Genomic DNA, 13,070 nt, shown 5'->3' on the forward strand with positions numbered 1-13,070 from the left:
TAGAGTCAAGGGAAGACTTCAAAAAGCCACATACAGTACAATTTAAAATTGGATGAACATCCTGCAACGTTAGTGCAAAATAATTATGTAGACTCTCCAATACAAGATTGTGCTCATGTTTCCCAGGTTTGGTCAATGTTGCCCTTTTACAATCACAATCACAGAAGCTTAACTTACCAAACAGCAATGCCTTTGTTTTATGTCCTATGTACCAAGGGAATGTCACAAGGTTTTGGTGAAATGCAGCTTAGTTTCATTAATAAAGCAAATTTCTTATTTAGTTTAACAGTCATATTCCTGGAATACTGCACATATAAGTTTCATGGAAATGCTTTTAAGCTTATGCCCTTATCTTGCTCAGTAAAATTACTTTCAAGATATCCTTTTTACTATGTAAACTGGAATTGTTTCATGATTTTGAAATGCAACCAGTATAAATGAAGACATTTCAGGGGTGGGGGAAAATCCACCACTATCTCAGCTAGACAAAGGTCTTAAAATCAAAAAGCCTATTCACACAAAATTATATGTAATGACTGTAGTAATCAGTTTATTACACAGATTAATCATTCTTGAACGTACAAGCTCCAGAGGAGCAATTGGGTCTTTAAATATACACAAGTATTTCCATCAAATGAATTTTCACCCTTACATCCAGATAGACCTAAGCAGTTAAAAACATAAGAAAAATAAGAGCTATTAGCTATGTATTAACTGAGAAACCACATACAAACCAAAGAATATGGAAGAGAGAAGGGGGGGCTGAAAGGACGAAGGTTGAAAGGTAGGAAGATGTAAAAGAGTTGGGAACAAAGCCCATCACACTTTACGTACTAATAGCTCCAATCCATCTAAATGTTGACCAGTAAAACTTAGACCTTAAAATACAGGATGTGGGTAGAGTTTAATCTGGTTGGTCTTAACTTTCACCTAAGATGTAGGTTCTTCAGAATAAAATGAATACAGAAACAGCTTCGTGTTCTTCACCTTGCTTTTCGTAACTGTGTTGAGTTTAAAAGGATTCCACTTAAAAACAATCTCCTACATGTCAGTGGAGCTTTTCTTCCCCATCCAAGCACACACCATACCCACCACCCCTCACCTTGCCGTTATCCAAATTTAAGTCAATAAGGAAAGCTTTTAGTCTCACACCTAGGTTACACCTGGAGAATTGGCTTGTCACACACACACTTCTCTGCTAGGAGGCAATGTTGGTACAGAAGTACAGTATTTCTAGTTTGTTGTTCCAAGTATGTACAACACGCAGCACTGCTGTATCAGGTAAACATGTGCACAGGGGAAGATGAGGCGTGGGCTCATAGAAAGCAGTCAAATGGAAATCAAAAGGACTTTCTCTTTCAGAGTTCCCCTATCTTTATTTGTAGAGGTTATCCAATAATTTCTTTAATTACATCGCATACTTCTGAGTCCATTCCCGAGCTATTCTGTTGTACCTGTACACACAAAGAGAAGCTTGGCTTAACAAAGGTGAGGAGTCAGTTAGAAAACAATAGATTTCATTCATTATCCCATCTAGTAATTTGAGGGGAATAACTTATAGTACATTCAAGCAAAGCCATCTTTCTATCCCAAATTTCTAATGTGCATTTATTCAAGGATAGTGGGGAAAAGCTGCAAAACAATGTCCTGTAAATGCTAACAATAGAGGATTCTGATTAAATTTTAGCATTTGATGACATATCCTAACTCCATACCTGATCAACCTATTTCTAACAAAAATCTTCAACCCGATTCATTTATGTTGAGTTCTTGAAACTATATAATTATACACTATATGGTTCTTGAAATCATATGCTAATAGTGATTAAGTGACATAATACTCTCCTCAATAAAAAATTTATTGTATCAATAAAACAAGTAGTTCTGGCAGAACTTATTTTAACAATTTGGTTGCTAAAATAAATGGGTTTACTGCTCCGGAAGAACATTCTAGTAGTAAAATAAGCAGGGCAAAAGGTTCTACAATTCTTTGAAATTAAAACAGGGATGCAGGAGAGGCTGGCCCGGTGGCCTAGTGGTTAAGTTCGTGCGCTCTGCTTCAGTGGCCTTGGGTTCGTGGGTTCGGATCCTGGGCGCAGACCTAGCACCACTCGTCAGGCCACGCTGTGGTGGCATCCCACACAAAACAGAAAAAGACTGGCACAGACGTTAACTCAGTGACAATTTTCCTCAAGCAAAAAGAGGAAGATTGGCAACACACGTCAGCTCAGGGCCCATCTTCCTCACACAAAAAAGGGGGGGATGCAGGAAAGTTCTGATGAGTATTACCACCATAATGACTTGGCTAATGCCTTCTGGTAGGCATTCATGCCCATAATTCTAGACACTAGACAAAACGGTTCTCCAATCAAAAAGATCTATTCGTGAATAAATTCACAAATAGAAAAAAAGCATGATCTAATTTTATTCTAAACGCAGCCAGAAATATATGACTATAGATACTATTCAGACCTAAACACAGACAAAACCAAATTAAGACCAACTGCTTTTACAATCTCCCACTCCCAGTGTAGCTCCATTTAAAAATATCCTATCCTGGGGCCGGCCCAGTGGCTCAGGGGTTAAGTGCGCACGTTCCACTTCAGCGGCCCGGGGTTCTCCGGTTCGGATCCCAGGTGCAGACATAGCACCGCCTGGCAAAAGCCATGCTGTGGTAGGCGCCCCATGTATAAAGTAGAGGAAGATGGGCACGGATGTTAGCTCAGGGCCAGTCTTCCTCAGCAAAAAGAGAAGGATTGGCAGTAGTTAGCTCAAGGATAATCTTCCTCAAAAAAAAAACCCCAAAACCCAAAACAAAACAAAAATATCCTATCTATATGCCTCTCTAATCCAACAGAATTCAAATAATTCTTTAATCCTTTATATTTTAACTTTAGAAAACTATCCACTCTCTTCCACCTATTTCCTCCTATAATCTTACAGAGTAATACATAAAACAAAAATAGATTAGAACATTTTTAGTTACTATCTCTTTTGATATCCTGACCACTCTTCAATAATTCATAGTACAATTCTGAAATATGAAAATTCTACACCAAGTTTTATTTCTAAAGGAAATTTGGGGCTTTCACGTCTTGTGGCATTTATTCACTTTCTTTTTTAGAGTATGCCAAATGGTAGAAAATCAATTCTCCTTTCCCATTAACTTGCAAATATCTACCTAAAACGAATGGGCTCTTAATGCAAAAATGCTTTATATGTAAAAAACCAAGCAGAAACAATAAAGCTGCTGGAAAATTTTTTTCCAGCACTGTAGAACACTGTAGAAAAATTTTTATAGACAGTAAGAATCTTATAAAACAATTAGAGGTAAGATCAGCATCATCTACTTATAATGATACTTGATGCAAATATTCCTCCTTTTCCTGTCCCTAGGTGAGTATACTAGGACTTCCTTTTAAATATATGACCCACCCTCAGTCCTTGGTTAAGAAAAATTTGAGATATGAACATCTCCACCCCATCACAGATACTTTTCTGTCTGGAGACCATACTTACTTTTCTCTATCTGTTTTGTAGATCCGAGCAATCTCAGGCACTAAAGGATCGTCTGGATTGGGATCACACAACAGAGAACAGATGGACAAGAGTACTAGAATGAAAAAAATATATAAATTAGTAGAAGATAAAAGCAAAGGGCTGAATGAAACATGAGATGCCAACACATGAGAAAATTCTAAGAACCTATTTATATTGTAATGCCTAGCAGCTTTGTAAGCTCTACCTAACTTTATAGTAATAGTAACCAACAAAGATGCCAAGAAGATTTCTCTATGCTTGACCCCCTAAGGAAGCTGGTCCAGGCTGATGAAATGACTGGCCCAATGTCCTTAGTTAGTAAGTAATTAGAACCCAGGTCTTCCAAATCCTAGACCAATAACACCCTTTATAACCCATAAAGTTTAATTTTTAGAAGCCCATGTTCAGGGATAAGTGGCTTTCAAAATTCCAAAGACAACCAAACTATTGAATGCTCTTTGTCAGAAATAACCACCATGGAATCCAACCATCACTACTTTTTCAATGGCAGGTACTACATTTAGGTGCAATGGATTTGTTTCATTTTTAGTTGAAAACAATTTAGCCTAAGAACATAAAGGCCAGTACTTACACCCAAGTGGGGCTGGCCACACTTATTACAGAGGATACAACATATTTCTACTAAGGTCTCGAATTCCTTTCAGTGACAATTTACAATTCATCTATGCCATTTTCCTCAGTGACCTGGAATGTAGCAGATGAATCTCAATATTATAATTTTCTCTGTTCAAAATTTGTTGTTAACTTATGTAATCCTTATTGAATGCAAAGAGGTGCCAAGCCCACTAATTACATTAAATCCAGTGGCCTGTGACATAATGAAATAAATTCCAATCCTTTTATTCTGATGCTAACAGAACTCTGATTTCCAGTGTTCTGTAGCAAGAGACAATGTTCTGAGCCCACTTTACTCCCCAAACATCAAATTCAGCAGGAAAAGGATTTATTCATTTTCCTATCAAATCTATTCTAGAGATCAAGGGCTTTTGAGAGGTGAAGAAAAAGTTTACATGCCCTCCTTTATGATCCAGTTTGTTAACAAAAAAGCTATTTGCTTGCCTTAAGAGTACATGGAAAATAAAAAATATCAGCAAAGATGTTTTCTGACTCTTCATTCCTGTTGCCCACAATTCTGGCAGATGGCATTCCCAAAACATCTTCTCTTCCCATTGTCAGGTATATCACCTGATGCCTCTCCAAGCACAGAACATTCTAACAGCAATTAGGAAAGATTTCATGTATTTCCTGGAAATGACAGCAGGGAGTTATAGATTCTTGAATGTTCATGAAATTATTGACTATAGTAAGAAGAAACTTGTCTGGTCTGTCAAATTGGCAAGAGTACAACTGATTCTTCAGCTAAAATTAGACATACTACCAAATTAGTATTAATTACCAACTTCTTTATTCTTCCCAATTATTCCAATAAGGCCACTTTTTAAAAAAGATAAATTTTAAAGAAATAACTTCTCTGACTTTCTTTCCAGGAAAGGAAGGTGGGGTGGTGGTTATCTGGATCTGGGAAAGGATTCTTAGTATACTACTTATTAGTTCCTTTAATTCGTAGAAAATTTATTTTGGCTTATAACGTACTACACCTTCTTTCTCTGTAGAGAGAATAACTCCCAGTTCCACAACCTGCATAGCCTCTTCTGTGAAGTGACTAAGTTTTCACCTATATATACATTCTTCACTAGTATATACTCATTTTCATTAGCGTCACACCCACAGTCATTTTCAATTCTAAAAACAGATAATCAAGTGGCTTTATGGCACACACATCTGCTTCCTTTAAGTTTTCTGTATATTTAAGGTCCCAAACATACATACTCAAAGTGGAAAGAATTTCGGGTAAAAATTATTGCCCTCGAAAACAGGCTATGTTAAAGAGCTAATTAATACCACACAAAGCATTTAGGCCTTTCACAGAACTGCCTGCCTAAACACATTCAATTTACAAAAGGGAGTCATTAAAACATTAAACCTAAGTACACTGATACAATCAAATTCAACAAAATGGCACTGCAACTATTTTAAAATGGCTATCCAGATAGATCATAAGTCAAATAAACTAACAGCCCTTATGATTTAAAACTAACTGAAAAATCAACACTAGGCATAGAAGGGGAAGGAAAAAAAAAAAGCCAGGTAACAATTTCAGCTATTTAGGCCTCCCTACTGCCCCCCCCCCCCGCCCCCGCCCCCGCACACACACACTCTTGCACCTCTCTTGGTCCCATTGCTAGATTTATATCTCTACTGCTACTTGGTGAAGGAAAAGCAACCAGGCCAGGCAGGAATTCACAAGAAGGACAGGTATATGAAGACTTTCACAAGTAGCCCTTGAATTTCAACGGGGCCTACAAAAAGAAAAGGGGCCACTTATCTGGAAAACCGTTTCAGTCATGATTTTTTTTTTTTTCAGTCATGATTTTTAAAAACGTGGTCCTCTGGTTTTTTGTTTTTATTGATGCCTAGGACCCCAGAAATTTTAATTTAATGCCCCAGAGTTTTTTGTTTCCTTTAAAAAATTACTTTGTCAGAGTATATAAGTCTTATTTATAGATATGACATCAAAGTTATAACATGACAAATATCCAACACTTTGTACAATAGTGCCTTTATCCCAGTTATTTGAGTGCTTACAAGGAACCAGTTAATTGTGCATTTTTGCTTTTTTAATCTTCATAACAATGAAATAGTTATTATCATCCCTATTCTACAGATGAAAAAAACAGAGGCATATAGAAGCTAATTTGTCTCAAGTCTCATTCAATAAGAGGTGGAGCTGAGATTTGAATATAGGTAGTTGGATCCAGAATCTACATTTTTTACCATGAAACTATGTTGCCTCCTGTCTAAATGTACATATTAAAGAAATGATAAAATATAAGAAGATAGAAAAGAGAAATATTTTCATACACCAAATTTTACCACCCAAATACCCAATCTATTTCTTTCTAGCTATTTAACATACTTTTCTATATAACTCAAGCTACAGTGTATACAAATTTGATCTCTTTCCTGTTTTTTCAAACATAGTATTTTCCCATTTTTCACAATATTTGTAAGGATAAACACTCTTTTAATGCATTTGCTAGAACTGATTTATTTCTTCCTCTACTGTTGGGCCTCTAAGTAATTTCTAATTTCCAGAAATAAATAACACTGTCACAAATGTACTCGCACACAAAGCTTTTTTTAGCATTTGGAGTTGTTTTTTGTAGCACAAATGAATGAAATTAGAATTACTGGGTCAAAGGGCATTAATGATTTAAGTTTCTTATCTCTTAATACACACTGGCAGACGAGGCTATACAAATCTATACTTCTATTTGTAGTATATAAGCACTCATTTCAATGTACCTCCCTCATTAGTATTTAGTTTTCTTCTTTTTTGTCAATTTTTTTTTTAAAGGTTCAGTACATAGTTGTGTATCCTAGTTGTTAGTTTAGTTCTCTATGTGAGCCACTGCCACAGCATGACAACTGACAGATGGGTGGTGTGGTTCCATGACTGGGAAACAAACCCAGGTGACAGCTATGAGAGCACAAGACCACCAGAGCTGGCTCAAGTTTTCTTTTTAAAAGATCTTTGTTAATTAAAAAGCTGAAAAATGGGAACTTATTTTAATTTCTGCTTCTTTGATTATTTTATTCTTTTCTATTTATCTATTGGGAGCTATGTTTTCTTCTCTTACTGATTTATAGATATCCTCATATTTTAAACATATTAGCTCATCATATTTGCAGCCTATTTCCTGTAGTTGCATTTTGCCAAATTTTAATCCACTTGTGATTTCATTTGAGTATGACGTTGAGGGGCTGGACAATTTCTAATCAAGACATAAGATAATCTTTGTTAACTAACCACTCAGTTCATTGACATAAAAAAATCCCCAACCTACTCATGTAATTAGATCTTATTTAGAAGAACTAATGGATCTCTCATCACTAAATTAGTAACTAACTTTTTCTACACATTTTCGAACACACAAACATACACACAGGACTACATCCAAAGATTGTTAAAATGTTCAAATAAAAATTTATATTAATCTGATCATCTTAGAGGATGAAGCTATTCCTGATAGAAACCTAAAGACAAGAGCTGGTGAAGCCTTAAGGAATCTGAATCTACCTATAATTTGCTTTTCATGAACCTAATGTCTATGTTTATAGTACAAGCATTCCTCTAAAAGGGCTGTTATTTCCTATTCTGGAGCAGTATCTATCCTTTCTATTCATGGATCTTAAGGTTGGAAGAGACATTAATTGTCTTCTACTTTAACTATGCTCTAAAAAAGACATTCACACCAACTTGCCATTTTCCAACTTATGCTTGAATAGCACAGTGGACAGAGTAGTCATGAAACCAAGGAATACCTATGTTTGAAAATTCAACTCTCTCCAGTGGTCTCAAGGTCTATTCAAGAATAAGAGGGATTGCTACTTTCTCTTAAAAAAAATCTGAGTAACCTTTTAAAAAATAAATGACCTTAAAAAGACAAAAAAAACACAGTTGCTTTATCTTGGTATCAAATACCCATTCCATTACCTTTTGAAATAGTTAGTGCTGGAGACCACTGTGACCGTAGAATATCAAGACAAATGCTGCCATTACTGTTAATATTTGGATGATAAATTCTTGTTGTAAATGCAACCTACAGAAAAAAGGAAAACTTTTCGTAAACTGGTTTATTAGTATTGTATAAAGTACACAAAAAACAACTGCCACATCCCAATTACCTTAGGTGGTTTGAAGGGGTAATCTGTTGGGAAATGAATTGTCAAGAAAAATACTCCACCCTGATAGGGACTGTCATTCTGTTGATAACAAGAAAAATGGGATTAAAATGAGTGAATTACACAAACTGTTTATTCTGAAATTAATCTGAATACTTACTGGCCCCATTATTGTAGCTTGCCAATGGAACACTGAAAAAGAACAACAAAAAATCACCATGAAGCAGTATCTACATTGTACCTGCAGCATAGTAACATCTCATTCCCCATCTAATCCCAGTTCATCTATAAGCAATATGATGAGTCCTGAGAAAGATGAGGAATATAAATCAAGTTTGAGTCTGAAGAGAGAAAAAAAATGACTAGCATGGTCAAGAACACTGATAAGGTGCTCAATGAAAAAGTATTTGGGCTAAAACATGAAAACTCATGTCAGAGAGAGAAAATTCTTGACAAAGCCCAGAAGTCCACTTTTAAACAGTCATTTCCTTACTTCAAAGGGTAAAAAAGAACTAAAAGACTCAACTCTTTGATATGCTATATCATCTCCCCAACACAATTATAAATAATATACTCCCTTTTATAATACTGGTATAGAGCAGAACTATAAAGTCAAAGTAAACAATACTCAAATTAGGAAAGGATGGTTTTTATAATAAGAAAGTTTCTAAGAGCTCTCATGTGTAGAATTACTGGTCCCTCAACAAATAAAGAAAACATCAGCTAAAAGCCCTAAGCTTGATTACAAACTCTAAGGAAAATCTCAGTAAGTTATAAACTTGTTTAATAAGGAAATCTCCTCTTCAAACTGCAAAAAATGGTTCTTGTTCCACTTCAAAGGTGGTGCCATGACATAAGTATAATACAGAGATCGAAAAGCAAGCGTTTTCACTTATAAGCAAGCTACTTAGCACTTAACATTCATACTAAGATCTGCGCAAACTAAGTGAAGTTGTCACCAGGATTATATGTGAACCAACCCAAACCAGCTAACTCATCACAAGGAGGAAACGTGAAGACTAAGATGCCATGTGAAAATCCACTGGGTTGTCAGTCCAAATCCTAAAGTTCCTTCTGATCTCCTGCATATCAAACTGTCACTATGGTTGGTCTGCCCCTCACTGAGGCCTGAACCCAAAAATAGCAGCGTGTTTATTAGGAATTAAAGATGAAGGATAGGTATTGCTGAGGAGGCTCCCCTTCTTAGATTACTATTAACTAGCACTGAGAAAAATTCTTCATAATTTCTGCCAACCAATTTCTTATGGATTAAGTAGCTAAGGAGAAAGTCACTTTGAGCTACTAAGATGGTCCTATAATAGACCCCTAATATCCTGTTTAAAGAAACAACAGAGTCTCACTCTGTTTTTAATCACAAATATACTTACACTTTGAGTAAACAAAACATATTGATAACTGGAGTAAACAACTCCAAGGACAAGGCTGAAAATCCTATTAGACAAATGGATGACCAAACTACAGGTCAAGAAACCTGTTTTGAAACAGGTCTTGTTCTTCTACTTAGTCCTTTTATAATTATTTAAATTTATGGCTGTAAATGGGAGGATATAACTATACCTGCATTCTTGCCTAAGGTTGCAAGAGTCAGATACAGAGTAAGAAGAAAGCACTTACATAATAAAATACACAAGTATCAAGACATTAAAAATTAAGTTAAATTTTCCATTAACTATGTAAGCCCTAATTTTTTATTCTGAGTCTTTTCAAGATCAATCCTTTTCTTGCTAAAAATACTACCAGATTTAAGAAGTTATTAAGAAAATTTAAATCAGAACAAATTGTTAGCTAAAGGTAAAATACTTCTTTTTTTGTGATTTCCTATTCTTCCTCTACAGAAAACAAAGTATGTTTTATGCTCTATGACTACAATCCACTAAAAATTAGACTACATAGAACCCCCACGAGGCTAAGAGCAGAAATCCTGACAACCTGGCAACTAGAACATTTACGATTATAGAAGGGATACCCTTCCTAATAGAAGATGTGGAAAGATCAATATTTTCAAGTAATATTGCAATCTCTTTCATATCCAGCACTCCAGAAAGTTGAAGACATTCTAGTATGTTTAACTAAGATTCTTATGTTATTGAGAACTCTTAGAAGCAAAAACAACAGGCTATTTCATATGTAATTCATATCTATTTAGTTAGTAAATCATATCTGTTTAATATTTCTCCAACAGAACTAAACGCATGTAAACCACACTGGCATGCAAAGTTCTAAATAAAAACCCATTAACACTCATTTATTGATTATTTATCTCCACCTTTATAAATAAAGGGTCAAATACTGTCGTCAGATAAACGAGCGAAAACACACACATAGGACTAAGTCTTTAAGAGTAAGAGGGAAAAGGAAGAATAAAATTGCTAATTTAGCAACTGAGATCAATGAGATTTACGCCTTGTTAAAATGATCTAGAATCTACAATACTAACAACAGGCAGAGAAAGACAAACTAAAAACATATTAAGGTGAATTTTAATTAACGAAAGCATGTGAAAACCTACCATTTAAAGCTTAATTGAGTATTCTGCCACACTGGTTAAATATAACAATACCTATTGGAATCATTGACTTAGGTCTCCCTCTGGAACTCTCCTGGACTCCTAGCTCTCCTAAGTGGGATTATACAAAAGGAGGGAAGAAGATAATGAGAGAATGTCTAACCTGCCTCAAATTACAATGGTTTCGTTAATAGTAGTTCAAGAATCACTACAGGTTGCAAGTAGAAAGAACTCTAGAAATAGTTACTGGGTGAAATATTGGGCATAAGCATAAAATACTGCAGTATTTCATAAGAATATCTATTTAAAATACTTTTCATTTAAGGATCAATCTTAGGAGCTCTTCAAAACAAAAGTTCATAGTACTAAAGTTTTGATGGTCCAAAAACAAACAAACAAATTCTACTATCACCTTGGTTTGATGCTGTCACACCAAATTACACAAACTGAAAGCTACAACCTCTTTTACAAGAGTTTAAGTGTGAAGTTCACAGCTCAAGGATTACTCTTTAGTATCCTCAAGGATGAAAGCTTGAGGCTAAAAGGGAGAGTGAGACTATTTGTTATAGTTTGAGACTGAATCTCAAGAGGCCTATATTTGAATTCAGGTACAGATCTCTAGAGAGTCACCTTCACCAAATGTTCAAAACAAAAGAAAACAAAGATTATATGAACAGTAAATCTTCAGCTTACTTTTCCTTTTTGTACTGTAGTACACTTCTTTCTGCTTACCAGAGCTTTGCAGAAAAGTGGGAAAACTTTAATGGTACATTAAAATCTGAATATTTAAAAATAAAGCATTTTACTATTAAATGTATATTATTTAAATATAAAATAAATATTTCTTTTTTTTTTCTTCTTCTCCCCCAAACCCCCCAGTACATAGTTGTAGATCATTCTGGCTTTGCTATGTGGGATGCTGCCTCAGCATGGCCTGATAAGCGGTTGCCATGTCTGTGCCCAGGATCCAAACCAGCAAAATCCTGGGCCACCAAAGCGGAGCATGAGAACTTAACCATTTGGCCACAAGGCTGGCCCCAAGATTTCTTTATTCTCACACTAAATATTAATAACATATGGTGCTGAGGGGCTTGAGAGCTAGGATAGTAAAAAGGAGCTCAAAAAGTTTCACTTTGGCCAAGAGTTTCTCTCTTCCCAAGATTTAAATTCTCCTTATAACAAAAGTTAAGATGATGAAAGTGCATGTAGCTATCTAATTACACTGTTTTATCCTTATGTGATTCATCAGGAAGACTTGATCAAGAATTTCTGACAGCAATTCATCCTCAAATGTTCTCAAACACCCACAAATTTTTTACGTATAATATCAGCAAACACTATCTAGATGACCAAGTGTAAGAAAGTTCTGTCTCTAAGGAGGAGATTTTCCCTATTCTCTTTTAGAAGGTAGGTACTGTTGATAGTTCAGTAGTATGTTATTCAAGATAATCAAAGTTGAACAGGAAGGCTAGGAGTTAAGGGAGAGGTAATTATTATTTTTTAAACAGCTTTATTGGGAGATAATCCACATACCATACAATTCACCCATTGAAAGTGTACAATTCAATGGTGCTTAGTATATACAGAGATATGCAACCATTACCACATTTCACTGTAAAACGTTTTCATCATTCCCAAAAGAAATACTATATCCATTAGCAGTCACTCCCCATTCCCCACAAATCTCCAGTCCTATGCAACCATTATCTATTTTTTGTTTCTAGGGATTTATATGAAATATCCTATTCTGGATATTTCATATAAATGGAATCATACAATATGTGGCCTTTTGTGTCTGGCTTCTCTCACTCAGCACAAAGTTTTTAAGGTTCATCTACACTGTAGTATATGTATCAGTATTTCATTTCTTTTTATTGCTGAATAATATACCATTGTATGGATACATCAATTTTATTTATCCCTTCATCAGTTGGTGGACATTTGTGTTTTTTATAATTTTTGGCTATTATAAATAATGCTTCTATGCACATTCATGCTTAAGTTTTTGTCCGAACACATATTTTCATTTCTCTTGGATATATACCTAAGAGCAAACTCACTAGGTCATACCGTAACTCTGTTTAACTTTTTGAGGAACTGCCAGACTGTTTTCCAAAATGCACCATTTTACATTCCTACCACCAGTGTAAGAAGGTTCCAATTCTCCATGTCTTCATCAACAATTATTATTATTATTATTATTATTTTTGGAGGAAGATTAGCCCTGAGCTAACTG

At 35.2% G+C, this 13,070-nt stretch overlaps 1 protein-coding gene across 2 annotated transcripts in view; it reads right to left on the reverse strand.

Annotated features, from left to right (window-relative positions):
• Positions 1 to 523: 523 nt before the first annotated feature.
• UBE2D2 (ubiquitin conjugating enzyme E2 D2) overlaps positions 524 to 13,070 on the reverse strand; it is a 47,647-nt gene continuing 35,100 nt past the window's right edge. The window contains exons 2-7 of one of the 2 annotated variants that reach the window (XM_044780578.2): positions 10,838 to 10,945; positions 8,468 to 8,499; positions 8,311 to 8,388; positions 8,120 to 8,225; positions 3,520 to 3,613; positions 524 to 1,454 (exon numbers count right to left, since the gene is read on the reverse strand). In XM_044780578.2, the coding sequence (XP_044636513.1) occupies positions 1,409 to 1,454; positions 3,520 to 3,613; positions 8,120 to 8,225; positions 8,311 to 8,388; positions 8,468 to 8,476 (333 nt within the window). In that variant the 5' untranslated portion in view covers positions 8,477 to 8,499; positions 10,838 to 10,945 and the 3' untranslated portion in view covers positions 524 to 1,408. The remainder of the gene's footprint in view (positions 1,455 to 3,519; positions 3,614 to 8,119; positions 8,226 to 8,310; positions 8,389 to 8,467; positions 8,500 to 10,837; positions 10,946 to 13,070) is intronic. The other variant, XM_044780577.2, reaches the window with a different exon arrangement.

Source organism: Equus asinus, chromosome 9 (assembly GCF_041296235.1).
Source record: "Equus asinus isolate D_3611 breed Donkey chromosome 9, EquAss-T2T_v2, whole genome shotgun sequence".
Taxonomy (NCBI): Eukaryota; Metazoa; Chordata; class Mammalia; order Perissodactyla; family Equidae; genus Equus; species Equus asinus.